At 35.1% G+C, this 25666-nt stretch overlaps 1 protein-coding gene across 9 annotated transcripts in view; it reads right to left on the minus strand.

The window, feature by feature from the left end:
- The window catches only part of LOC138175833 (USP6 N-terminal-like protein), a 201909-nt gene that overhangs the window by 19822 nt on the left and 156421 nt on the right, over window positions 1-25666 (minus strand). For all 9 annotated transcript variants that reach the window (XM_069106384.1, XM_069106381.1, XM_069106382.1 and 6 more), the window contains 7 exons: window positions 20596-20705; window positions 19476-19524; window positions 15009-15129; window positions 11304-11398; window positions 10183-10248; window positions 9999-10098; window positions 5217-5369 (listed from right to left, as the gene is read on the minus strand). In XM_069106384.1, coding sequence (XP_068962485.1) covers window positions 5217-5369; window positions 9999-10098; window positions 10183-10248; window positions 11304-11398; window positions 15009-15129; window positions 19476-19524; window positions 20596-20705 — 694 coding nt within the window. The remainder of the gene's footprint in view (window positions 1-5216; window positions 5370-9998; window positions 10099-10182; window positions 10249-11303; window positions 11399-15008; window positions 15130-19475; window positions 19525-20595; window positions 20706-25666) is intronic.

Consider the following 25666-nt stretch of genomic DNA (forward strand, 5'->3'; position numbering starts at 1 on the left):
AAAGAAAGAAAAAGAAAGAAAGAAAGAAAGAAAGAAAGAAAAGAAAAAAAAAAGGAAGAAAGAAAAAAAAGAAGGAAGGAAGGGAGAGGGGGGGGGAGAGAGAGAGAGAGAGAGACTTTATATTGAGATTTTTGTCTATTTCTTGATCTTGCTCAAGCCTTTGTCACCACCTAGTGGAAACTCAGTTCAACTGTAAGATTTACAGAGTAATTGCCTCAGTAGGCATTAACGGCTCCTTGCGCTGAACAACAGACATATAATTAGGGTAAAGTGCTCTAAGTGCTCTCTTGTGAACAACAGTCTACTTTTTAATTTCAGCATGAGAATGTATGTACTCTGACTGTTCTAATAGTTTTAAGTGAGGAGTGAAAGGAACCATTGTCAGAAAAATTATCTAGAAAAGCAACATCTTGGTAGGAGCTTTATGCTTCCTTCTTTACAAATGACTTCCTGATTGAATGCTATAGTTTTTGAGTCAAAGTAAGTTTTAAAAATACCATCATAACACTGTGACCTTAAATCAATATTTCAAATATGAAAGTGTCTTTTTTTCCCCTGTACGATGTGCTAATAGAACATAAAATGTATGTAATACACTGGGGACTACCAGAAAGGTGATCCATTCTTCTTTTTTATACCAATTCTACAGAGTCCTGAGAGTAAAGATAAGAGCTGTTCTAATTTTTTTAAACGTAGTGTTTGTAAACTCCCTTTCCTCAGAAGATTAATCTATTAAAAAGGAGGTTGTGGTGTCATAATTATTTCAGTCCACTTTTCACTAGACTATTATTACTTAATGCTCAAAAACCTGAATTTTTAGTACTATAATCTTCAATTTATGAAAGGATTTTTTAAAAAAAGGAGTATGAAACAGTTCCAATTATATAAATTAAAATGAGATATGGTAGCCCCTCAATCTCAATAAAAAGGGGACAGTGGCTATTACAATTTAATAATGAGATCAGAAGCAAGTGTGTAATCACTTTGAACAATAGAGTAACTTGTAATGCTAAAATAATTTCTGAGAGCAAAGCACAAGTCAGTAAGATTTGTTTAATCTATTAAAGAATCAATTACAATATTATAAGCACCTACTATGCAGCAAGGAATTGTAATGAAGAGAAATATAGGAGGATATAGAGGGCAGAATTATTACTATATTTTTCTGAGTTTAACTTTTGGTCCAATTAGAAGCCAAAGTACATCTATACAGATATGTAACTGAAACGACTGATACTTTGGGGTCCCTGCCAAATGGCGGATTTAATTAGTAAATTTTTTAAAGTCAAAGTGTATGCATATAATATGTGCAACTACTTAACAAATTTATATGCAAATATAGGAACATATACATTTAGGATTCGATACTACCCTACAGAAACCTCTCTGCAGACCCACTGTCTTGAATGATGATTCCCTAGCTCTGACTACCATTTATGGGGGTCCCCAGACATGCTCAGTTCACCCTGACTACCCTTACTTTCTTGATTTCTCTACTTCCTTGTCAGCTGAATTGCTTCCCTCCCTAGTATATTTCCCTACTCTACTCCCTTTATGTATTGTCTTCCCTCATTTGGATATGTGTTCCTGCCTTACTTGTCTGGATATACACACTCATCAATTACTCCAGAATCTGATATCACATTAGCACTTAACTTTTTTCTAGTGCTCTCATGCTCTTTCTCTGTCCCTGTCTTCCATATTCTCTACTATTCCTCAGTAAGAGATACGAGACTTTAATTTCATAAGTATGAGTGTTGCATATGTGGCATCCTTTAGTAAGGCCTAGCTCTGTTTTTTTATGAGAAGATAGTTCTCAGGAGGCAGCTAGGTGGTGCAGTGAATAGAGTACCAGCCTTGAAGTCAGGAGGACCTGAGTTCAAATCTGACCTCAAATCTGACCTCAGACACTTGACACTTACTAGCTGTATGACTTTGGTCAAGTCACTTAATCCCAACTGCCTTGCCTTCTTCCCTCCAAAAAAAAAAAAAAAAGGTAGTTCTCGGGAAGGGAAAGGGACTTAAAAGAACTACAAACAAGACTAATGAATCTCCTAATAGCTGTTCTCTTTTAAGGGGCTTTAACATATTATACAGTTATAGCCATAATGAAACCAACAATTTCTAATTTAGAAGTAGTTAGCATTATAGACTATCTAGAAAAATGATGGTGTTTAAGGCAGAACTTCTGTGAAATTCTATAATGAACAACAAATTCAGAGAAACATCAGAAGATTTGTACTAAGTGATAACGAAAAGGAGAATCAAAACAGTACACACACTAGCTATGACAATATGAATAAAGATACCACTAAAAGGCAACAAAAACCAAGTAAAATACAATGGGCAATGTTAGCACCAAACTATTAAAGCTAAAATACTTGTTTACAATCTGTTAACTCCAAAACCCCAAAATGACATGTAATATAGCAGAGAGAAGAATGAGCTGCCTAAGAAAGTAGTGTGTTTCTGCTCATTGGAAATCTTCAGGCAGAAACTGCTGTAATGGATATGCTTTTTTGGATATGATTTGAATTAAATGGATAATGGGATCCATTTCCAACTTTAAAATCTTATGATTATGTGAATGAAATGTTTGTTGGATTGGATTTAAAAAAAAAACTTGAAGAAAAATATACCAGGCAAAGCCTAAAGTAAATGAGGTTGAAAGATTTAAATTAAAAATATTAAATGTAAAAAAAAAATACTTAAGTAGTAAAGTTTGGTCTAGAATAGAGAGCATGCACATAGATTATTTATTGGATTACTTAGTGTGAAGGGCAATTAGGATATTTAAAATAATACATTTGATGTTAAAACTAGAGAATTTTAAATTACCTACCCCAGATTTACTGCAGAGAAGACAATACTGAATATAAAATCTCACTTTTAAATTTTTTTATGTCTAATTTTTAAAAATCTCAATTTACTAAATAAAGCAAAACTATCAAGTTATGGCATTCTAAGAAAACAGCTAGTTGTGATAATGATCCAATGCAATTCTATTATTATCATTCTACTGAATATTACAGTTATGGTTCTCTTTTAAGCTTTGGTACTTCAAAAACCCAAATCTCTGTACCCTCTCCCATACTCACTCTTTAAGCCTCCAACTCTTACAACTAAATTTCATTAAGTACTTTCCTTCAGCAACAAATTGTTCCTGAAAAGCCCACCTGTTCTGTGAAAGCTTCATTTAAATTCCCCATCACTCATTTTTTGCTCAGATGTCCCCAGTTGGTCCATATTCTTCCATTAAATGAAACAGTGTTCCTATTGCTGTTCTGACACTAATGATGCTGAGCATACTGGCAGAATAAAGTCACGTTAATTTCAACAACTGTTAAAGGAAGGAACGGGTAATGAAAAACCAATCCTTTTGAAATAATGGAAACAAACACAAAAAGGAATTATACTTTCTACATTAATATAAGTGACAGGGATTATGTAGAAATCAATTTAAAGTAAGATATTAAACCACCATATTATAAAACGTATAATAACTGAGCAACATAAGAGACACAAACATTAACCAGAACATGAATATCCTATGCTGTTTTAGGAAAAATATCTTCACTTTAAAAAGAGAATGAGAAGAAAAGCAAAATGTCATGTCACACAGTGGTTGGAGAGCTAGCCAAAGAGTCGGGAAGACCTAGGTTCAAGTCCCACTTCTGACAAGCACTGGCAATACGACCCGTCATTTAACCCCTCAATACCACAAAGCAACTCACTAAGACTAGGTGCAGTTGCTGACTTTCATTGGTAGAAGGAAGATGGGAAAAGAGAAGTAAGGGAAGAGGAAGAGAAGAGGGAACAAGGTGAAGGGAAGGAGGAAGAGAATGCAAAAATGTGCTATACATATTAAGAAAGAAATTCTTAGTAGCAGGGCTGTCACAATAGGCAGGAGAAAAATCCTCACTACCCAATGACAATGACTCTCACAAACTATGCTTCTATTTGCATTTATTACTGTGGCACTCAAGTTCTTCCTGCTCCTGTGCTAGCAAACTGATTACAGTAAATATTAGAACAGCATTAATTAACCATAAAAAATATAGTCTTGAATCAGTCTATATGCAAAGAAGATATTACCTAGGTGCTAACTATATTTCCACCATTGCTTTTTATATATCCCTTATTAATTCTGCTCTCTCTATGCTTAGCAATCATTTTTCAATTGATCTACTTCAACCCCTAAAAAGTCTGCTCCATAATATCACATTAAGAAGACACTGCAGAATCGACCACGAGTCTGGCTCCATCTAATCTTAGTTCTTTTTTTTTTTTCTTTTCCCTTTTCTCCCCTCTACATCAAAAAGTTACAGTTACAGAAGTGACTTTTATTCAGAAAAGAGAACAATGACAAGATGGTATGGTGGAAAGAATGCTAGGTTTAGAATTAGACAGCCCAGGCTCAGATTCCAGTTTTCTAACTTACTATCTTCATGCCCTTGAACAATAACAACCTCTCTGGGCCTTGGTTTCCTCAACTTTAAAAGCAGGGGGCTAGACTAGATAACCTCTAAGCTCCTTCCCTGCTGTAATCTATGGTCTTATGAGAAAGTAAGGACATGAGAATTAAGCTCCTACTATGTGCCAAGCAATATGCTGATCACTATACAAACATTATCACATTTGATTCTGACAACAATCCTAGGAATTGAGTGCTATGGTTATTCTCATTTAACAGCTGAGGAAACTTAGGCAGACAGACGTTAAAATAACCTTTCCAGGGTCACGTAGCTAGTAAGTGTCTGAGGGAGAAATCAGGTTCTCCTAACTCCAGGTCTCATGCTCAGACCACTGGGCCACCAAGCTGCCTCTAAGAATACAGGCCCTGAGTCACATATTTTCAATCTGGATAAATAATCTATCATGTCCTTCTGTGTTTCTTAAATCCTCCAGAATACATGTAGATATTGGCCACACTGCAGAATACAGAGCGGCACTTACTGAATCAAGATTCACTAGCATTATTGGATCTGTGGAGGTAGACTTATATTTATTTACTTAGAGTCAAAGCTTTCATAGGCTATTTTAGCATAAACAGGAACCACACCATCTAATAAGAGATCATTCATACCAATACTAACAAAAGTCTAATGATTATACTTCTAAAACTGGTCAGTGTGACCCTGACCATGTGTCAGGTTTATTATATCAGAAAAATCTTTATTATATTAGAAAGAAGAATTTTTGGTTAAATTTCTTACCAGGTTCTGGGAGATCTAACTTGGCCCGTTTCAGTTCTAACATAGAATTCTGAAGTTGTTCTATTACAAAGTCATCCTCAAAAAAAAAGTCCTTGGCTAGTGTTTCTTGAAGAAATTCCACAAGCTCTTCCATAGACAGTTTCATTAGATGTTCTAATAAGGGACAGGAGAAAAGAAAAACATATTGTCAATGGTCACCACTGGTTTCTCCACCAATGGTCACTTGGTTTCAGGTACATTCAGTTACATGGTGGCTGAATAAAACAAACTGGAAGTTTTCATGGCAGCTATCATTAAATAACATAACAGAAATAATATACTCTGAGAGGCAAAACAGCTAAAGATTTAAAAAGTATTTGAATTTGAGGACAAGGGGTGTGCTACCAAATGTCTCCCCCTTGTTTCAAGAAGTTCTAGGTTCCCAAAATGAATAGTTCTCTCATGAGTGACAGTAACAGTCAAAAAAAAATTTGTTGGAAAAATATAAATGAATACAGAAGGGTCATGCAGGGTGATGTGAGAGTCCATGTGCCTCCCCTAGCAGTCATGTCTAACTCCCAATGGTTCAAAGGCATTAATATTGATTTTAAATGCTTTAAAATCATTTGCATCACACCTGCTTCAGGGCCCTGGGTTGACATAAGATTTTGATGGCAAGGTTGAAGGCTATCCGGGGAAATGTCCTGGGGACTCCTTCACTTCTCCCTAAAGCTGACAAGTGTTTCAATTTAATACATATACAATGGCCATTTCATTAAGTTAATTTTGTGATATGGTAGCTTCCAAAACCTGAAAAAGTAAAGTTCCTTCTATCAGTCTAGCCCCTAGAGCCATCACTGAGGAAAGAAATCATTGTAGAGAGGGGGCCCAAGTTGTTCATCACCACCACCTACTATTGGACTAACAGCACCAACAGGCAGACAGGCACAGGAGCATCCTGGTTCCAGCTCAGCCCCCCACAGCCATGGCCTGGAGAAGCAACCACTGTGCTAAAGGTGTCAGTCATCCCTACCAACTTGTCAACTAAGTGCCCCCCAGAGGGCAGGACACCAGCCTAGCTGAAGCGAGGAACTGCTAAGAATGATTCAGAAGGCAACAGACACCAGACAGCTCAACCATCATAACCGCCTTGCCCACCATCTTCCCCTAAATAGTGATGCAGACATGTCAGGAACTTGAAACCAAGACTCTTGGGAACAGCGGTGCTTCTAGTCTAGCGGCTGCAGCCATCAGTCTGGGAGGCAAACCCTGGGGAGAGGCAACCTGACAGCCCCTCTTCCACTTCCTAAGCCACAGCTACTGAAGACCCAGGAAAAGAAAGTTATTACCAACAAAGTCCTTGGGTCTGCATCAGAAACAAATGTGATTTTGTCAGTAAAAATGACACTGGGCCCTAAGGACAATGGGATCTCTCCATCTAATTTATAGCTGAAACCTTCTATATTATGTCAGAGGTTAGACCCATTAGAATGTGAGCTTGAGAGCAAGTAATGTCTTCTCATTCTATTTGTATTCCCTTCATTTAGCCCTGTCTTTTACATATAGTAAGCATTCAATAAATGCTTTATCAATTTATAACTATCAAGGAAAACAGAATCAAGGGCCATAATTTTTCTTAAAAGTAGCTTGTAGTAGCTTAGTAAAGGTAGGATTATTTTTGGCGTATAAAAATATAATTTCCTTTCACTTTTTACATTGGGTCAGGGACTATAAGAGAGAAGTAGTAATAAAAATTAAATGTCTTTTGTGTTTTGGCCAGCTAATGAAGAGAAATTGGGGAGAGAAAGGAAAAGGGCATTTATAGATGCCTACAGATATAAAAGCCCACACAGATACAGACATCACTGTATAGATATAAATGCAGAAATTGACCAAGATATAGATATAGCTGTAGATGAAGAAGAAAACAGAAGCAAATACAGGTATATAATAAATAGGCTGTCCCAAAAGTCTCAGTGTAGTTTTAAGTTACCAAAGCTTGTAAAGATTTGTAGCATTACCAATTTCCAAAATTATAAGACTCACTGAAAATTTAATAATCAGATTGGAGGGAGCTGAGTCCAGCACACCCCTGCCTATGATGCTTTTCTTGGAGAATGGAGCAGAAAATCCTGTCTTTTAAGCCTCTGAAGTTAAAAAACAAAACAAAACAAAAACTCCACAACTGCACTAAGACTTTTGGGACAGTCTTCATATATCAATTTTTGACAAAAGCCTGTCAGGTAGAGATCTAAATAACTAGCAAATAATACAATTATTCAATCATTGTTAAATCATATGGTACAAATTCTAAATACTATATCTAGGGAAGGGTAGAGGAATTGAGACCTGATTTCAGATTTGAAAGATGTGTAAGATTCCTAATTTTTAACAGAAACTCGAACATTCTATTCTAGTCTCATATTATCATTTTACAGTGAAAAAAGCACAGTGCTGCTCCCTCCTTTGACACCAGGCCATCCCAGAACCAATCCAGACGTCTGTGCAATGGGAAGGGGCTGCTGTATCTTCCTGACTCCTCCCTTCACTCAAGCTGCCTGCCTGCTCACATGGCTTGGGTACGCTGAGTTAGTAATTACATTCTTTGTTATGAAATGATGTAGGGTCACCAGGCCTTAATACATCTGTCAGGTCACCATCTCCCAAGAGTCTCGACACCTTACCACCTGCCCCATGTTTATCGCCTCCAGTCTCCTGAAACTGTCACCTCCTCTGTGTCATGCCACGCACCTAAATCACTGAACCCTTAGTGATTCCAAGACTTTCCACATCCCCTTTAGTTGAACTTTTTCGTATATGTTATAGGTTTTATAAGCTTATATCTGCCCTAACTAGAATATAAGCTCCTTGAGGAGGAATTTCTGGAATTTTCTATTTGTATTACTCTCCGGGACTTAGCACAGTACTCAACACAGAATAAAGGGCTTAATAAATACTTCCTAGTTTTAGGGAGTATGTTGAAGTATGCTAAAGATTTTAAAACCATTTTTAGTTTTTGCATACAGTCATAGTCATAGTCATCTCTTTTTGGTTCTTGCTCAAAGGAACACCTAAAATGAAAGTTAGAAAGTACCTTACAACTAAGAGAGTGCTCATAAATACTGAACAACAGGGTCTCCAAAGGGAAAATACATGCACAACACACTTTTAAGTTTAATTTGCATTATTAACATTTTCTCCATCAGTTTTTTCCCCCTCTATCATTTTCTTAAATCTAGACTTAGACTTATCAGCAAAACAATGAAGCCCATTATCTGCAACACTTGCCAATTCCCAAAATGTACTACTCAATGAAAATTTATCAATCAGCTTGGTAGGAATTGAGTCCAGCATACCCCTGCCTTTGATCCTTTTCTTGGAGAAAGGAAGAGAAAAATCAACTCTTCTGACTTATTCATGTCTGAGCTTTAGATTCCCTAGTCCAATTCTCACAGTAATGAACTTTAGACTAGGGGAAAAAACAGAAAATGTCTTAATAGAGTATTAAGACACTAAAAAATGTTACTATTAGAGTACATCTGTATTTCATAGCAAACTGCAGATGTGGCCTAGGTTTATGAGGGGACTGTGATGTTTTGATGATTCCTATTTTTGCCTTCTACTGGATAAATATTAATATTATGATTATTCTCATTTTCACCTTGTCATTTAGTAACTACCTTATGTCTGAAAGTTAATGTTGTTATTGTGACTGATTTGTGGAAACAAGAACCACCCAGGAGTAGGCTAAGAAGCTACAGTGATGAGGAGGAGGAGTGTATTCACCTCCACCCCACACAGACACCAGGGTTATCCCTAGAACTCTGAGAGAGAGTAATAGCTGTGTGGTCACTGTTCTCAGGATCCATCCAAGCTGCTCAAGTAGATCGTAGGGGGATTAAGCAAGTTAACCACAGTTGGAGAGAAGACAGAGAACCTAGAGAGAAACCTGGCATCAGTGCCAGGCTTAGGCTCCACACAGCCGTGATACACATACTGCACACATGCCATTAAGTGGGGGCAAGTCAAAGGGAGATGTGAGGAAAAGGTCAAAGGCCACTAAAATGCCATGACTCTAACACCAGATTTATAGTGTCTATATGTAATGGGAATGCAAATTTGGAAGATCTTCCCTGCCCCTAGGCTAAAGTGCACCTGAAGCCTGGGGAGAGAGGCTTGTTTATCAGTAGATACTTTTTGATTGGCCACTGGGTCAATAAGGTTGTTACATTCTCTGAGCCAGGAGAAGGCTATATAAGCCCTGATGTGAGGCTTTGTTTTGGGGGCTCACTTTGAGAAGTGTTCTGTGATTTGATATGGATTCTGGGAAGCCGTTGTCTGGAGACCCCCCGGCTTTGAAAAAACCCAGATGCTGATTTGGTATGGATGTAATGGTTGGACAGTTTGGAAATCTGTCTACTTGATCTGTTTCTGTCTTGATAATTCTGCCTGTATACTTTGAAGTTCGGGGTGCTGACCTTTTTTTCCCCTGAACGAGGTAAACAATATATGTTTGACTGATTAAAGTAAGCTTTTTAACCCATTTTGAGTTGCTTTCCTTTAACAAAGCAGATCCAAGAACCTGTGGTGGCAGAAAACCCTGAGGACGTTTGGGGTGCTTGCCGCTACACTATATAATATAACTCCAAAGGAAAGAAACTGTCAAATGGTAGAACTTTGTTCATTTGTTTTGGGTAGTTAAGAAAACCATTAAAAAATAAATGTACAGGAATAAAGAATATGAGATTTTTAAAAATGATATCAATTTCTGTAGGGTATTTGCAGTAAAAAAACATTTCTTACTTCTGTGTAGCTTCAGGATTGTGTAAGACATGGCAGTAAGCACTCGTTCTCCTTCAAATATGTAAATGTCCCATATCCTGAGGTTTAGCGTAAAGGGTGTCTGCAATAAAGTTTTTTAAAAAGTCAACACTTTGATTCTACCATATAATTTCGTGTTCGAGTTCAATAAATAAAAAATACTTACTCGATCAAGGAAACACTGAAAGAACCACTTCATTGTATAAAAGCTTGTGTAGATTTCTTGAGAATCCTGAAGAAAAAAAAAACACCCTCATACAACACACAAACATGGCTTAAGATGATAAATAACTGACATTTATAAAGGTTTTTGAATTTTGTAAAGCACTTTACATAGATGATTTCATTTGATCTCATTTATATTATGTAGGAATCAGACTATAAAAACAAAATGTTACAAGCAGATGTTAGAGATAGCGAAGAAAATGAATGAGAAATTTAGGCCATGCTAAACTTTCTGCCATCTCAGTAGAGTCTTTCTTTATGATGTTTCATTTCTATTTTTCCCAGTTCTGGTCTTTTCCCCATCTCCAGTAGAAAAACAGGCAGAATTCCAAATTCTGCTTCTGTCGCTTACTACTTGTGTGACTTCAGGAAAGAGGTTTCTTGGGCGGCCAGGTGGCTCAGCAAGTAAGAGCACCGGCTTCAGTGTCAGGATGACCTGTGGATCAAATCCGGGCACAGCTACTTAGCACTACACCCAGAAATAACTGGCCGTGTAACCTTGAGCAAGTTACTTAACCCCGATTGTCTAAAAAAAAATAAAATAAAGAAAGAAAAAAGAAGTTTCATTTCCCCTCTATGAAATGAGAGAGACGGATTAGATGGCCTCTAAAGTCCTTCCAGTGCTAAATTCTTTTCTCATTAAAATGCTGTAATATTTTACACTGTCTTCACTGATCCCATGATATATATTGTATATTTAGGTACTATGAGATCCAGCCTGGTTGACACTTAATACATGTTTGGATCCCTATCCCCCACCCCCAAATGCTTCCGTGTCTGTGTGTATATCTGTGAGATCACATATACCTAAGAAATGTAATATTTTTGTCAGGTTAAACAAGAAATATCTTCCTTTCAACAAAAAAGTACAACAAATTTCATATATTATTACATATTATTGGTCAGATTAACTCGGCATATTGAAACTAAAGTTTTGAAACCCAATATGCTGAAAGAAATTGTGATTTTTAAATTGTTTACTTTATGAATAAAAAAGCAAAGACAGTAGAATCAAAGGCTGGTCTTTATTTTTTAGCTAAATTTTTTACCACTTTTACCTACCAAGTGTTGCTTAAGTTTTGACAGAAATTTCTTTAGTATTTTTTCATGGTGTTCTTGAAACCTCAGAAGTTTAGGAAAACCTTGGACAAAAAAGCCTAGGACATAACAACAAAAAAAGTTATTTTATTATAAAAAAGGGAAAAAATCAGTTTTGAAATACAGTAGAAGCAGCTAAAATGAAAACAACCAGTAGTGTATATATTTTCTTCCCACCTAGAAAAAAAAAGTATGCAAATGATGGTAATGAAATTTTAATAGTACTGCTGTCCATTATCTATATATTAAAAATTGTGTGTGTGTGTGTGTGTGTGTGCACATGTGTCTGTAAAATCACACTTGGATTACCTTTTAAAGCAGGGCCAGGAAATACTCTCTTTGTCAGAAGATAAAAAAGAAATGTCTTCTCATATATTATAAAATTAAAATGCTAAAAAGAGAGGAAGGAATTTAGAGTAAAGTCACCTATAGATGAAGTAGGCATTTAGTTGTGTTTGTGAAAAAGTCAGGCTGTATGTAAGAATTTCACCCAGATTTTCCCTCGAGGGTGGTTCAATAATAACCTGACACCATTTTAATGTAAATATGTTAAAATAGGAAAATTGAATAAGTTTATGTAAAAGAAAATTTGATATTAAAGTTAGCTTTACAAAATCGTTTCTACTTATCAAATGACTATGTATTAAGTTTGATTTCCATTTTTTTAACATCCTATAATCCCACCATCAGAATAAGACTGAGATTCTATAATTAAAATTTTGTCAAATTAAAAAAAAAGTTGTCATTGTATTTTAAGAAAATCAATTTACACTATATAACTTAGGTTACCCCTGACAGGGTAGGAATTATGAACTATTCAGAGCAGTTTTTTATACATTGAACTGTTTAGTGAATTTTTGAAAAATTCTAAAATTGGGGGTTTTAAAAATTCATCATTTTTTAAGAAACTAGTCCCAGTCTATACAATTTGGCAAAGGACTAGAAAGCATGTTAAATTCATTTTCTAATCAATACTACATCTTCATTATCCCGAAGTTAGTTGAAGGAAGCCTAGGAAGTCAGGAGGCAGAGATGAGGAGAAAGAAAATGCCAGGTATGACCAGTGAAAATGCTCAGAATCAGGACATAGTTTGCCACGTGTGAGGAACAGCAAGGAGGCAATACCATCTCACTGGATCAACGAGTATGTGGAGGGGAAGTAGAAGAAGAATGGAGATGCAAGAAGAGACCAAATTATGAAGGTCTGCAAAAGTCTAAAAAGGATTTTATATTTCATCCTAGAAGCACTAGAGTTTATTAAAGTGGAAGGAGAGATGGTAGTGATATGTTCAGACCCATATTTACATCAATTTGATAGCTGAGTGAAGAATGGATTGGAGTGGGGAGACCAGAAGCAAGGAGGTCAACCAAAAGGCTTGCTTAGAAAACAGAAATTTTATTTTTTCTTTGATATCCCAGAATTAGTAATTTAAAAACATTTACTGAGCTATCACATTCACTACAAATCATAGCAAAATAACATTAACATATACAACATAAAACTAAGTTAACATATACATTTCAAAGTTTTATTAGTGGACCTGGAAATAGATACCTTCAAGTAGAGAAACACCAGCAAAATTATCTTTAATTAGAACTTTTAAAAAAGTTACTGAGGTAGTTAATATAAACTTGCACAAAACAACAACAAACACTGGTAGCATTAATTGTTGAATAAGCTACCACGTGTGTTTAAAGTGAAATATCATTTCTCAGAAATAAGGCATTTCTTCCTCATAAATATTTGTTACCAACACCAAAGTCAATAGTAATTCAGAATGCCAGCAACATCATCTGTTCACATGCTATGTCAAAATTCACGATGATTTTTTTTTTTTTGCTTTTTGGAGGGGCAAATTGGGGCTGTGACTTGCCCAAGGTTACATGGCTAGTAAGTGTTAAATGTCTGAGGCTGGATTTGAACCCAGGTCCTCTTGACTCCAGGGCCAGTGCTCTATTCATTGCATCACCTAGCTGCCCCATATATGATGATTTTTAAAAAATAAAATGCTTTCTAACATATTTTGATTTTTACAACACCTACATTTTCCATCATATCTCCCACATCCTGAAAGATGTAATAAACAAGTTTTTAAAATAGGAGGGAAAAAAATACCACAAAGCTAACTTACAAAAAAAGTATAACTTGATATGTAATGTGTTGCTCCTATACTACTCTACCTCTAAAAAGAACCTAGGAAGGAGATTCTACTCGTATGTTCAAGCTTGGTGTTTATGTCACAGAATTCTGCATATGGCAAGAAGCAATAGGGAGGCAGGCAACAAGACTAATCTTTGTGAGTTCAAATCTTGCCACAGACACTTTCTACCTGCATGACCTTGGACAAGTTACTTAATCCTTTTTGTCTCAGTTTCCTCATCTGCAAAATGATCCAGAGAAGGAAATGGTAAACCACTCTAGTGTCTCTGCCAAGAAAACCCCAAACGGGGTCACAAAGAGTTGGACATGACTCAAACAATTAAACAACAACAGTGTATCTGTTATACACACACACACATTCCATAGTGCAAAGTTTAAATGTCAATACTGAGCTCAAGGTCAGATAAATGTATTACTGTGGCTCCAAGAGTTGATGTAAGCTGATATTAGCAGCTAAGTCTTCTTATTAAGTGTTCTTCCACTTAAAGTTTCACTTCTCAACAAATAGGGCGTACTTCTCCTAAGCCATTGAAGACACAGGGATAATGTAAAGAAAAGTAGGAAATGGAAATTTATAACAAAATATAAATTACTTATATTTAATGTTACTTAATTTATTTTCCTTAGAAGTTTTATGGGATGAATCTATCCCACCAGAATTTCAATTGCTAATTTTAAAAAGTGTTTTTCATGTTCAAATGATCCATTTGGATGGCAATAAAATAAAATTTTAAAATCTGATATGACCCATTTTTACCACATGGACAGAAAACTATGACATACCTATAATATGTACTTCCAAGAATAAATCACAACCCAAGTGTGTCAAAATCTGATTGTGGTTTAACAAATGTAAGGAAAAGGTTATAAAAATGGGATAAGTTGTTTAAAATCATATAAAGTAGAACATACTTCAAGTACTTTATAAGAACTGTCAAATATAAATGGCAATTTAAATTAAAATTAAGCTTCACAGGGTAATAGTATCTAACGGTATGTAACTGAAGTGCTAACCTAATTTTAAAATATCTAAGTTTCATAATTTTTATTAAAACTATTATTCCATAGTAAAAAAATAATAGCTATGGTGAGTCAATAAGATATTTTTTGTAAACATTGTAGTTTCTTAAAACTTAGAAAGCATCTGTTTTCTCATAAAAACCTTGTTTGCCCATGCCTCTAGAAAAAACATTTACTTATTAAGCTCTACAATTTCAAACGACCCAGAAATTAATAAAATTGGGTGTAGTAATCCATTTATAGCATAAGTTTATATTCAATAAAATGTAATTTTATTCTATTTTTTTAATACGGAAGAAAATTTATCCTCTAAATTCCAGTAAAAACAAAATATAAAGTCTCCTTATATTACCCAAGAATTAAAAAAAAATTCCTTCTGGAAATTTTTTCAGCATTTGTTTTTTTAAAAAATCTTTCACTTCATGCTACTAAGATTATTCAAAGTTTTTAATAATTTTTTTTAATTGCAAAATACTAGCTTTTCTTACCATGCATGGCATACTTGGGACCTGAAAGCAGCTTCACCAGAGCCCAGAATGCATCTTCTTCATTCATATACATAAGGAGCAAAGCAGTGATCTGGCTCATTCCCTGACAGTACCCAACTTCCTGAAGGTTAAGTGAATAAAAAGCAAGTTAACATCAAACCTCTGCAGGACTTCTTACCGAAGTATCTCACATTAAGAGAACATGTGTGCTGTCACAGGGTCAGCCCAAGATCTCTGGATCAACACAGAACATACAACTAGGCATGACTGGGAGCTATTTGGCACCTCCTTCATTTCACATGCAGCTGTGCTGTTGACAGCACATGTGTACACGTACTATGTACGCGTGTATTCATAGCATTCCCCCAGATAGTGGACACATTACATAGAGCAGAATGGTGCTTGGAAATAAATCCAATGCGGTGCATAGACTGCACAGTCCCATGTGTCTATGCTTATGTGGTCAGATGATTTACAGAAGAGATGGAGGTCAGAGGTCATGCAGCCCGACCCTTTCATTTTGTGCTGGTTTTTCAATTCAACTCTTTGCGACCCCATTGAGGGTTTTCTTGGCAGAGATGCTGGACCTGTTTGCCATTTCCTTCTCCAGCTCATTTTACAGATGAGGAAACTAAGGCAAACAGGGTTAGGTGACTTACCCAGGGTCACACAGCTAGTAAGTGCTGGAAGCTAGATCTGAATGCGTAAAGATGAGTCTTCCTGATTCCAGGCTCAGCACTCTATCTACTGTGCCACATAAGAGTTCTCCTAATGGAGTTCAACCCTCTCATTTTACAGATGAGTAAACTGAGGTCAAAAATACTCAAACTGACACCACTAGTAAATGGCCTGCAATGGAAACCCAAGTTCTTTGAACATGAATTCAGCGCCCTTTCTACTACCTCATGTTTAACCACCACTCCATGTTTTACTATCACACCATTTTGCTACCAAATACAGCTTTGACTTCTACTTTTTTCTTTATGACCCCTAAAATAAAAAGTTCTATTTGTTCAACACAGTTCTCATTTTTTCTTAAAATAAATGTTTCATAATATTTCCTTTGAATTTCTGACATAATCATTACTCCACAGCATTAAAATTTATCTTAGTTGCTAATTCTCTTGAATCCAATCAGACAACAAAAACTTATATAGCTTCCACACTGTGGGGAGCATTCATCTACTGTTTTTACATAAAGCATGTAGTCACTCATTCAGTGATAAAAGTTCAAATAGCATCCTGACTTCCCATTTCAGAGACTAATACAGTTCCATCCTAGCCCAAGTAGAGGCAAAAGTAAAAAAAAAAATATGTGTGGGGGGAAAAGTAGGAGGTGTATTACATTTGTAATCTCCTTCATAAGAAAAGTCTACATGTATTTCCATAAGCTAGTGAAAGGGGAATTTCAAGATCTGTGAAGGGCCTTGAAGAGTCTAACGATGGCACTCCAAAAGTCTAAATGGAAAGGCCTTAGGGATAATTCTCATCTTTATTTGTATATATGACTAATATTTTAATGAGTGAAATAATCACTAAGATAAAGTCCTCCTACAGTAACTCTTTAGGAAGAGCTGTTCTTTGTGTGGAACACATTTCCCAGGTTATAAAATCACAAACCTAGAGATGGAGGCGATTGGAGAGGTCATCAGATCCAACACTTTCATCTTACAGACAAAGAAATGGAGTCCTGAAGAACTTAGATTACTCATCTAAAGTAGGAATCACAGCCCCTACTTCAGAGTGTTGTTGTGAGGATCAACTGAGATAATAAACAGAGAGTACTGTGCAGGTCTTAAAGTTATGTATGACAGTGAGTTTTAATTTTTGTTATTACACATGATTCCATATATTGTAAGTAGCAGAGCCTAGAATTTGAACTTGGTTCCTGTGATTCCAAGAAAAGTGCTCTTTTCCTTATACCATAAACCCTACTATCTGTTTTGTTGAGAGTTGGAACTGAGATGACAACATTTAGGAGTCTCTTGCTCTGGAAGCGAGAACACGGGCAGATTCCATGACCCCAAATTATGGATGACAATATCAAATATTACTATGCCCAAATCCAAGAATATATGGTCTGCCATGGCACACACTGACCTCAGATTCTTCACTTTCAAAGTTAACAATAAGGCAGGTCCTACACACCAACGTCTTAAACAAAACCATGGAAACACAGGGTTTGATGGGACATGAAAAACTGATTGTTTAATCTCATTTTTGCAAATGAGCAAACTTAGGACCCAAGAGGATAAGTGGAAGATCAAGGATAGAGCTTATCACTCTTGTACAATGTGCTTTCTGTTGGATTCCACTGAATAAGACAAAATTAGAAATCAGAAAATCAAAATAGCTATCTTAAAAACAATTTATCTATAAAAAGGAGGTAAACAAAAATCAAAAGGAACTTAAGTCTGAAGAATAAATAAAAATAGATATATTTAATAATCACAACACATAAAATGGCAAGTGGTCATCTGGACTTGCATCAATAGAGCTGTATCAAAATACTAAAGCAAAACTTCTTTCCTAGAACTAAATATGTGCACTAGTTTGCTTTTAAAATTTTCTTAGCCCTGAAATCCCAAATGACACATCAATGACACCTCCACAATTAAAAAGTAGGAGTGCTTGGAGAATATAGAAGCAGTTTTCTTTTCTGAATGTACTAAAGTAAACATAATAGGGTTAAACTCCCTGACTCTTCTAAAAGTCTGCTTATAAAATGAATACTATGAGAAAATGGTAGGAAATCTACAGTGAAATTTCAACTTTAGACACTCAATTTGCTTAAATGTGTAGTTTTCTAAAGCTAAAATTACTGACCATAAATTAGAACTATATTTTTAATATAAGATGCTACACACACACACACACACACTTCTATATTATCTTTTTTTTTTTAATTTTTTTTTTAAGCAATCGGGGTTAAGTAACTTGCTCAAGGTTACACAGCCAGTTATTTTGGGTGTGGTGCTGAGTATCTGAGCCCGGATTTGATCCAGGTCATCCCGACACTGGAGCCAGTGCTCTTACTTGCTGAGCCACCTGGCTGCCCCTAAGCAATTGGGGTTAAGTAACTTGCTCAAGGTTACACAGCCAGGTGTTTCTGGGTGGGTGCTAAGCGTCTGAGCCTGGGTTCGATATCCAGGTCTTCTCAACACTGGAGCCAGTGCTCTTACTCTCTGTGCTACCTGGCCGCCCCTCTATATTATCTTTTTAAGAGAGGAAATAGATTTTTCCTGAATTATTTACATCTTTTCCCCTGGTCACACTTGCCATAATACAATGTATTTTGTATATTAGGGTTAAGGATACAGTTTATGGAATAGAAAAATCGGTCCACAAAATCTAAGTAAAATCTTAGTTTTCTTATCACAAGACTCTTGGCACTGACATACTAATCAGGAAAAAAAGTGAATAATACTCAATGAGACATTGCTCTTTAAAGTCAATTCTTTGAAAATTTCAGCTGCAAATGCACCAACTATAATTTGTTTCCTAAATAAAATTCACTCCAATACCAAGACATGAATGCATATACTTTAAAATAACAATTCCCATCCTTACTCTTAGTCTATTCCTCCATAGTTAATCTTCAACCAACCTGTGACTCTTTAAAACATGGGGCAACTTTAAAGCATGAGAAAAAAATTTTTTTTCTGAAGGAAATAAAGTAAACTTAATAGGGATCAACTCTAACTCGCCAAACTATAAAATGTAATGGTATTATGACCAAACACTATGGGTCTGATTTAAAATTTCACTATCTGGATAGACATCCTATTGAACAGTAAGAGAAGCCTCAGAGAAATATGGGTCTGATTCTAAGGATCAGTTTTTTTTTTAACCTTTTATTTATTTATTTTTAGTTCCCAACATTCATTTCTGCAAGATTCTGAGTTACAACTTTTTCTCTCCCTGTCTTTTCCCTACCCCCCACCCCAAGATATCAAGCCTACTGAATACCCCTTCCCCCAATCTGTTCTCTCTTATATCCTCCCCCTAACTTTCTAGTACAGCAGGATGGATTTCTACACCCCAGTCCCTTATACCTTATTTTCCAGTTGCATGTAAAAAACAATTTTCTTTTTAACATTTGTTTTTAAAACTTTGATTTCCAGATTCTTTCCCTTATTCCCTCCTCACCCACCCCCACTGGGAAGACAAGCAATTCAATATAGGTTGTTTATGTGTAGTTACGCAAAACATTTTAAGGATCAGGTTTTTCTTCCTTTTTGGAGGACAATTGGGGTTAAGTGACTTGCCCAAGGTCACACAGCTAGTTTTTATGTTAAGTGTCTGAGGCCGGATTTGAACTCAGGTCCTCCTGATTCCAAGGCTGGTGCTCTATTCACTGCGAAGGATCAGTTTTATATGAGAAAGTTTTAATCTTAAATAATTCTCAAACAACATAATGAGGGAAAAAAAAGATAAAACATGGGACTATATATAAAATGATCTTACCGTATTATAAATAGAATATGCAGCTAGAACATGGAATAAGGATTGTTGCCTAGAGGTAAAAGAACAGTTATATGAAACATAATTCAGTTATTGAATTTGTTTTAATTTTTAAAATGAAGTTAATTTTCTATGAAACAGATTCCCTCTTACGCAGCCCTTAGCCCTATCAGGTAAAACTATATGGTTATAAGTGGGCTCGATACAAAATCAGACTGTATAGAATTAGACATGCTACAATCTGATGGAAAAATTCATGCAGGGATTTCTATGGTAGTTTTTAGCAATTCCTTTCCTGTCATACTTAAAACTACTTCAACACGACACATTATTTCAAGAGAAACTGGAAACATGCTTTCATAGCTTTGCTGAACTGCACCACAGGTATTTTTTATAAAATTTAGAACTTTACGACATACTTTACATACATTATGTCACTTGATCCTCATAGAAAGTCCTATGACATAGACAGTCTAAGTATAATTACTCTCATCTTATCAACAAGTAAAATGAGGCTGGGTTGGGTTAAGTCAAGTGATTTGCCAGATCACACTGCTAATAAGTGGCAGAGGCAGAATTTGAACCCAAGTCTTCTGATGCCAAGTTGTGTGATTTTTTTCTTTATATTATGCTGCCTCTCATAGAAATTACTTGTCTCAGAATAGCAAGTATTACACAATACTAAGACTGAGCCCATGAAGATGATCATTCTTATTTTTTTGTTTCAGGATTTTCTTTATACTTAGACTAATTTTCTTTAGCCCCAAGGCCTCTAGAGTTCCATTATAATTTAGAGATATATGGCATTAGCACAGTCCTTGAAAGGTATTTCAAAAGTAATTTCATCCTAAAAAGCTATCTTATAGAGAATTCTCACATCAAAAATTATTTTTTTAAACTAATCTCTTATTACTTACTAAATGAGTAGAGTAGTAAATTAAATCAGACACTAAGTTTCAGTTTCAAATGACAAGGCTTTAAATGTTCTCAAACTCGAAAATTAAAAACCTTACCCAATAGGATACATGGGACCCTTTGAGGACACAGGTTCGAAGTAAAATATACTATATTAAGTCTTTATTCAGATTCTAACTTATATTACACAATATTCAAATTTACTTACTTCACACCATATCTGTCTCTAAACATAATGTGGTCCCTATATGTGCGATTGACATCAAGATCAATTTGTCTGATATCAGGTGAACAACCTCGTGCTCGATGTTTTAGTTTCTGAAAAAGAAAAGGAACAATCATGCAATTTTAAATAAAAGTCTTCACGGTTTTAAGAAATTTCATAAAAAAAATAAAATGAATTTTTTTATTAATCTGAGAATTCATTATTTGGTGTCAACTGATGTCCCTATTAGTTTCTTAAACAGCTGACTACTTAGGTCATAGATAAAGTGATTCTGGTTATTATCATGATAACTTACATACAAACTTATGAATACTGGAAAGGATGTATTTGGCCCATTTCTCAAACCAATCTGGTAAACTGAAACTATAATCTGAAGGGGAGGAAAAAAATTTTCTGATAAAACCATACAATATTAAAACCATATACTGCTATGAAGTACAATAGGCGTGTTGTGTAAAAGCACCATAGCAACGGAGGTAATGCAGAGTAATCCACAGGTAAAAATAATAAGGAATTAGGTCAAGACCAATATTTACAGCCTAAGATGCCTAAGTAAATAGCAAACAAAAGAGAGTTTAAGGGATTAAAGTGAAAGTGAAAAGTTAACACAAGAAGATAAATTTGATTATAGAGTTATCATCAAAACTTCGGACTCAAAATGAACCTGATGATGGAAGGATGTATTTTGGGGTTTTTTTTGTTTAAGTCTAAAGGAGGTAAGAAGGAGAAAACATCTGAGATAGGGGAATAGCTGATGCTTTTTTTTTTGTAAGACATATGACAGGATACCCAGAAAACGGACATGGATGATGCTTTCCTAAGATCAATTGGCAAAACATCAAAAAGGTAGCATACAGTATTGATGAGATACTTTTACAATCTTGACATCTGCAAAAAAAAAAATCTCATTCCAAAAAAAGTAGATCACTTGATAAATGCTTTACTAGACTTGCTGAAAATTTCATCTTAGAAGCCAGAGGAGGCAATACAAGTAACTAAAATTCAACAAATATTGAGGTATACACTACATGCTGAATACTGTGTTAGGTACTAAAAATACAAAAATGGAGAATAAGAGGCAGGGTGGTATAGTGATAAAGAGTGCTGGACTTGGGATCAGGAAGAAGACCTAAGTTAAAATTCCAACTCGGACACTGTGTAACAATGTTTATGTCACTTAAACTTAGATTCGATTTCCTCATCTGTAAAATGAGAGGACCAGATGGCCTCTAAATTTATGAACCTATGAGACCTGTAAGAAAATGCATGCATTCCTGGAGAAAGTATACGCATAGGAAATACAAGTGGAAATGATGGGGGTCAAAGAAAGCACTTGAGAAAAAAGGAAATTATCAGCAGGTACATGTATGAGTATGAGAAAGAAAATTAGTCAGATATAGAAGTGATAGGAAACAAGCAGTGACAAATTAACTTAATTCCTCTTTTAGAAAGGATCACTAGATTAGTAGATATGAGAATCTGTTGATAAAGCATATTTTTATTTTAGCAGACATTTGACAGAGTCTCTAGTGACATCGTTGTGGACAAGATGGAGAAATGTAAGCTTCAGGCAGAATCACATATGCAAATGTTGTTAATGTACAATAATTGTAACTCAAAATATTTTGCTTTAAGTTTCACAAAACACTTTGGACCATTACCACTACCTTAGCACTGCACAATTAAATAATTTTTATCAATGGCTTAAATGAACATATACTTCTAAAATCTGCAAGGGACACAAAGCTGGGAGGGATAGCTAAGGTGAAGAATAATATAATTAAGAGTCAAAATTATGTTTTCATAAGAAGTACAAACTGTTAACAATCATATGAAAGAATACTCCAAATCATTAACAATAAGAAAAATGCACATAGGACCAACCCTGATTTTTCACCTTACACTAAGCAAACTGACAAAGATGACAAAATAGGGGCATAATCAATGATGGAAGGAATGACTATGAAAAGAAAGCCATATTAATTAATGCACTGGCAGTGAGATTGTGAATTAATACAATCATTTTGGAAAGTGATTTGTTAGTCATTCAAATAAAGTGGCTAAAATGTCCATACCCTCCGACTCAGAGATCCTGTAGCTAGATGTATACCTCAAGGATATCACTGACAAAAAAAAAGGATCTATGTGTACCTTCATATTTACAGCAGCACTTACTGGAGCAGCAAAAAATTAGAAACAAAGCAGATGCCCATGGATTGGGAAATGACGAACTAACTGCGGTACAAGGATATAATGGAATATTAAGCAACTATGACAACTGTGAAAAAAGCAAGGACTTACATGAACTGATGCAAAGTGAACTAAGAACAAGGAAAGCAATGATGTGTGTGTGTGTGTGTGTGTGTATACAGAGAGAGAGAGACAAAATTTTTTTAAAAAAAGGTAAATGCAGTCATAAAACAATTGAAAATGAATGCTCCAGTTTAAAAAAAAAAACAAGCTTGGATTCAAAAAAGAAATATAAGAAGACACGTTCCCCCCCCCCATACTCTTTTTTACAGAGGATGGGGTTCTTAGGCACAGAATACTGAATATTTTTTTCAATGTATTAATGTACTTATTTATTTTTTCCCCTTTCTTCCTCTTCCTCATTTTTAAAAAATCATTTGCCTTAAAATGATGGCTCAGAGGGAAATCTAAGTGATATAAAAATAAAATATACAAAAAAGTGCCAAAATTATCTTGCTAACATAAGATAATAGGCATAAATGCAAAGCTCTGTTTAAGGTGTTTTTTAAAAACAATGTTACGTAATGATAATTGCACATAGTAGGTGCTCAATAAATAATTTTTGTAAGGATAGATGGCTCAGAAATCCTGAGAATTAGGTTTTCTCAGATTGGGAATCAAGTGCATACATGACTTAGATAAACATTTTAAGGTCAAAGAAAAGAAACTTTTTCATTTTGAAACTCAAAAAACAATACATGCTACATTACATTCCTTTAGAGGGAATGCCTGGAGTGTTACATACCAAGTTGGGAGCTCAGAGAGGACAACAAGGGAAGTAGTGTTGAAAACAAAAACTTTCATAGAGGAATAGTTTAAAAAAAAAAACTTTAAGTAGTGAAATGTGAAGTCAGCAGAAACAGAACTATATACATGTCAACTATAACTTTAAAAAAAGGAAAGAAGGGGCGGCTAGGTGGCGTAGTGAATAGAGCACCGGCCCTAGAGTCAGGAGAACCTGAGTTCAAATCCAGCCTCAGACACTTAACACAAAAACTAGCTGTGTGACCTTGGGCAAGTCACAACCCCAACTGCCCTCCAAAAAAAAAAGGCAAAAAAAAGAAAAGTCCCAGAATTGGAAAATGCAGAGCAAACACATTTTTGCAATTAAAAAAAATTCATTTGTTTCTACTTTGTTAAATCCTAAGGTTTTTATATTTTTTGAACTTAAAAAAAATTTACTCTATGATTCATTACTTATTTCCATTGGTAGTTATAGTTTACATTTCAAAAAACTCAAGGAAAAATTTTTTTTTCTAAAACCAGCTTAGTTATATTTTCCTTTTATTAGTCAAATTCAAGAATGTAAGCTTTAGAGATTTTTAGTCTAAAATGATAAAATCAGCAAAAATATAACTGAAAATCACAGTTTTTACTCACTAGCATGTTACCTATAGGATTACTTTTCTCCCTTCATTACAATTAATTAAATAGTCTACTTGTACCGTAATACAGAAATTCTGGAATTGTACACTGTAGGTCTAATACTTTGAATTGCTTTAAGCTTGTTAAGAAAAATATGCTGCATTATTATACCAATAGCTCTTTCATGATGAATAAAACTTAGAGCAGAAAAATAGGATACATATTACCTAAACTATATTGCTTTATGGAAAGAATTAATAATTTCTCTTTATGTTGCCAATTAAACATCTTTTGGCCTTATTGACAGGTATATAAATAAGTAAGTATATGAAGTATAATGCTTCTATCTATAATTAAACATTACATCTGTTTTATTCTGAGGCATACTTTAATTTTGAATGTTAGTTCTTAAATAAATAATTTTTAAAAACCAATGATCAGTTTAAAATCATCAAAGTATCTGAAATTTGAAAGGTAGCTTGATAGTAAATGTCTACTTAACTGCTCTCTACCAAGGAAAGGTTTTTCGAAATTAATTTTCAGTACCCTGAGGTTATGAGACAGTTAAATAGCTCAGTAAACAGAATGCTGGGCCTGGATTCAGAAAGTCCTGAGTTCAAATCCAGCCTCAGATATTTACTAGTCGTGTGATGTTGGAAAAGTCATTTAACCTGTTTGCCTAGGAGGGAACTAGGTGGCTCAGTGGAAAGAACGTTGGGCCTAGAGTGAGAATGACCTGATGTTGAAACGTGATCTCAGACACTTACTAGATGCTTACCCTCGGCAAGTCACTTAACCTTTGCTTGCCTTAATCCACTGGAGAAGGAAATGGCAAACTGCTTCTGTATATTTGCCAAGAAAACACAATGGACAGAATGGTCCACAATGATGTCACAAAGAGTCAGACACAACTCAATGACTAAACAACAACAGCACACCCTGAGGTTATACAAATATGAACAGTTCTATAAATTAGGATAATTATAACTTTTAGGGCTTCCTAATCTAAATCTTGATGGATTATTATTTACATACTAGAGAGCGAACCAAGAATACTGAATTGGCATTTCACTTCACAATTCCCTTTGGCTAGGGATTTTGTGTTTCAATTTCAAACTTTTCCCTTTTCTCCTTCATGTTTCTATTAAATGTATTCTATATGATGTCATTTATATGAAAGGTTGCTTTCTAAACCTGGGATTTTGAGATACTTTGATACTGTACTGTTTTCACATAATACTTGGCTAAAGTTCCCATGGGTCTACTATCGTTTAAGACAAGATATATAACTTGTGTTTCAAAAGGAGTTTTCTGGAATATAATAAAAGAAATTTTATTCACCAAGTCAGTTAATGTAGAAGAGAATTATCTGGAATATCAAGTCACAGTTTAATTAAGGGGTTATAAAGTTAAACTAGAGAGAATAGGTTAAAGGGAA

The sequence above is a fragment of the Petaurus breviceps genome, unplaced genomic scaffold (assembly GCF_028583685.1).
Source record: "Petaurus breviceps papuanus isolate PSGF00001 unplaced genomic scaffold, PetGlider_PUasm1.0 79, whole genome shotgun sequence".
NCBI lineage: Eukaryota > Metazoa > Chordata > Mammalia > Diprotodontia > Petauridae > Petaurus > Petaurus breviceps.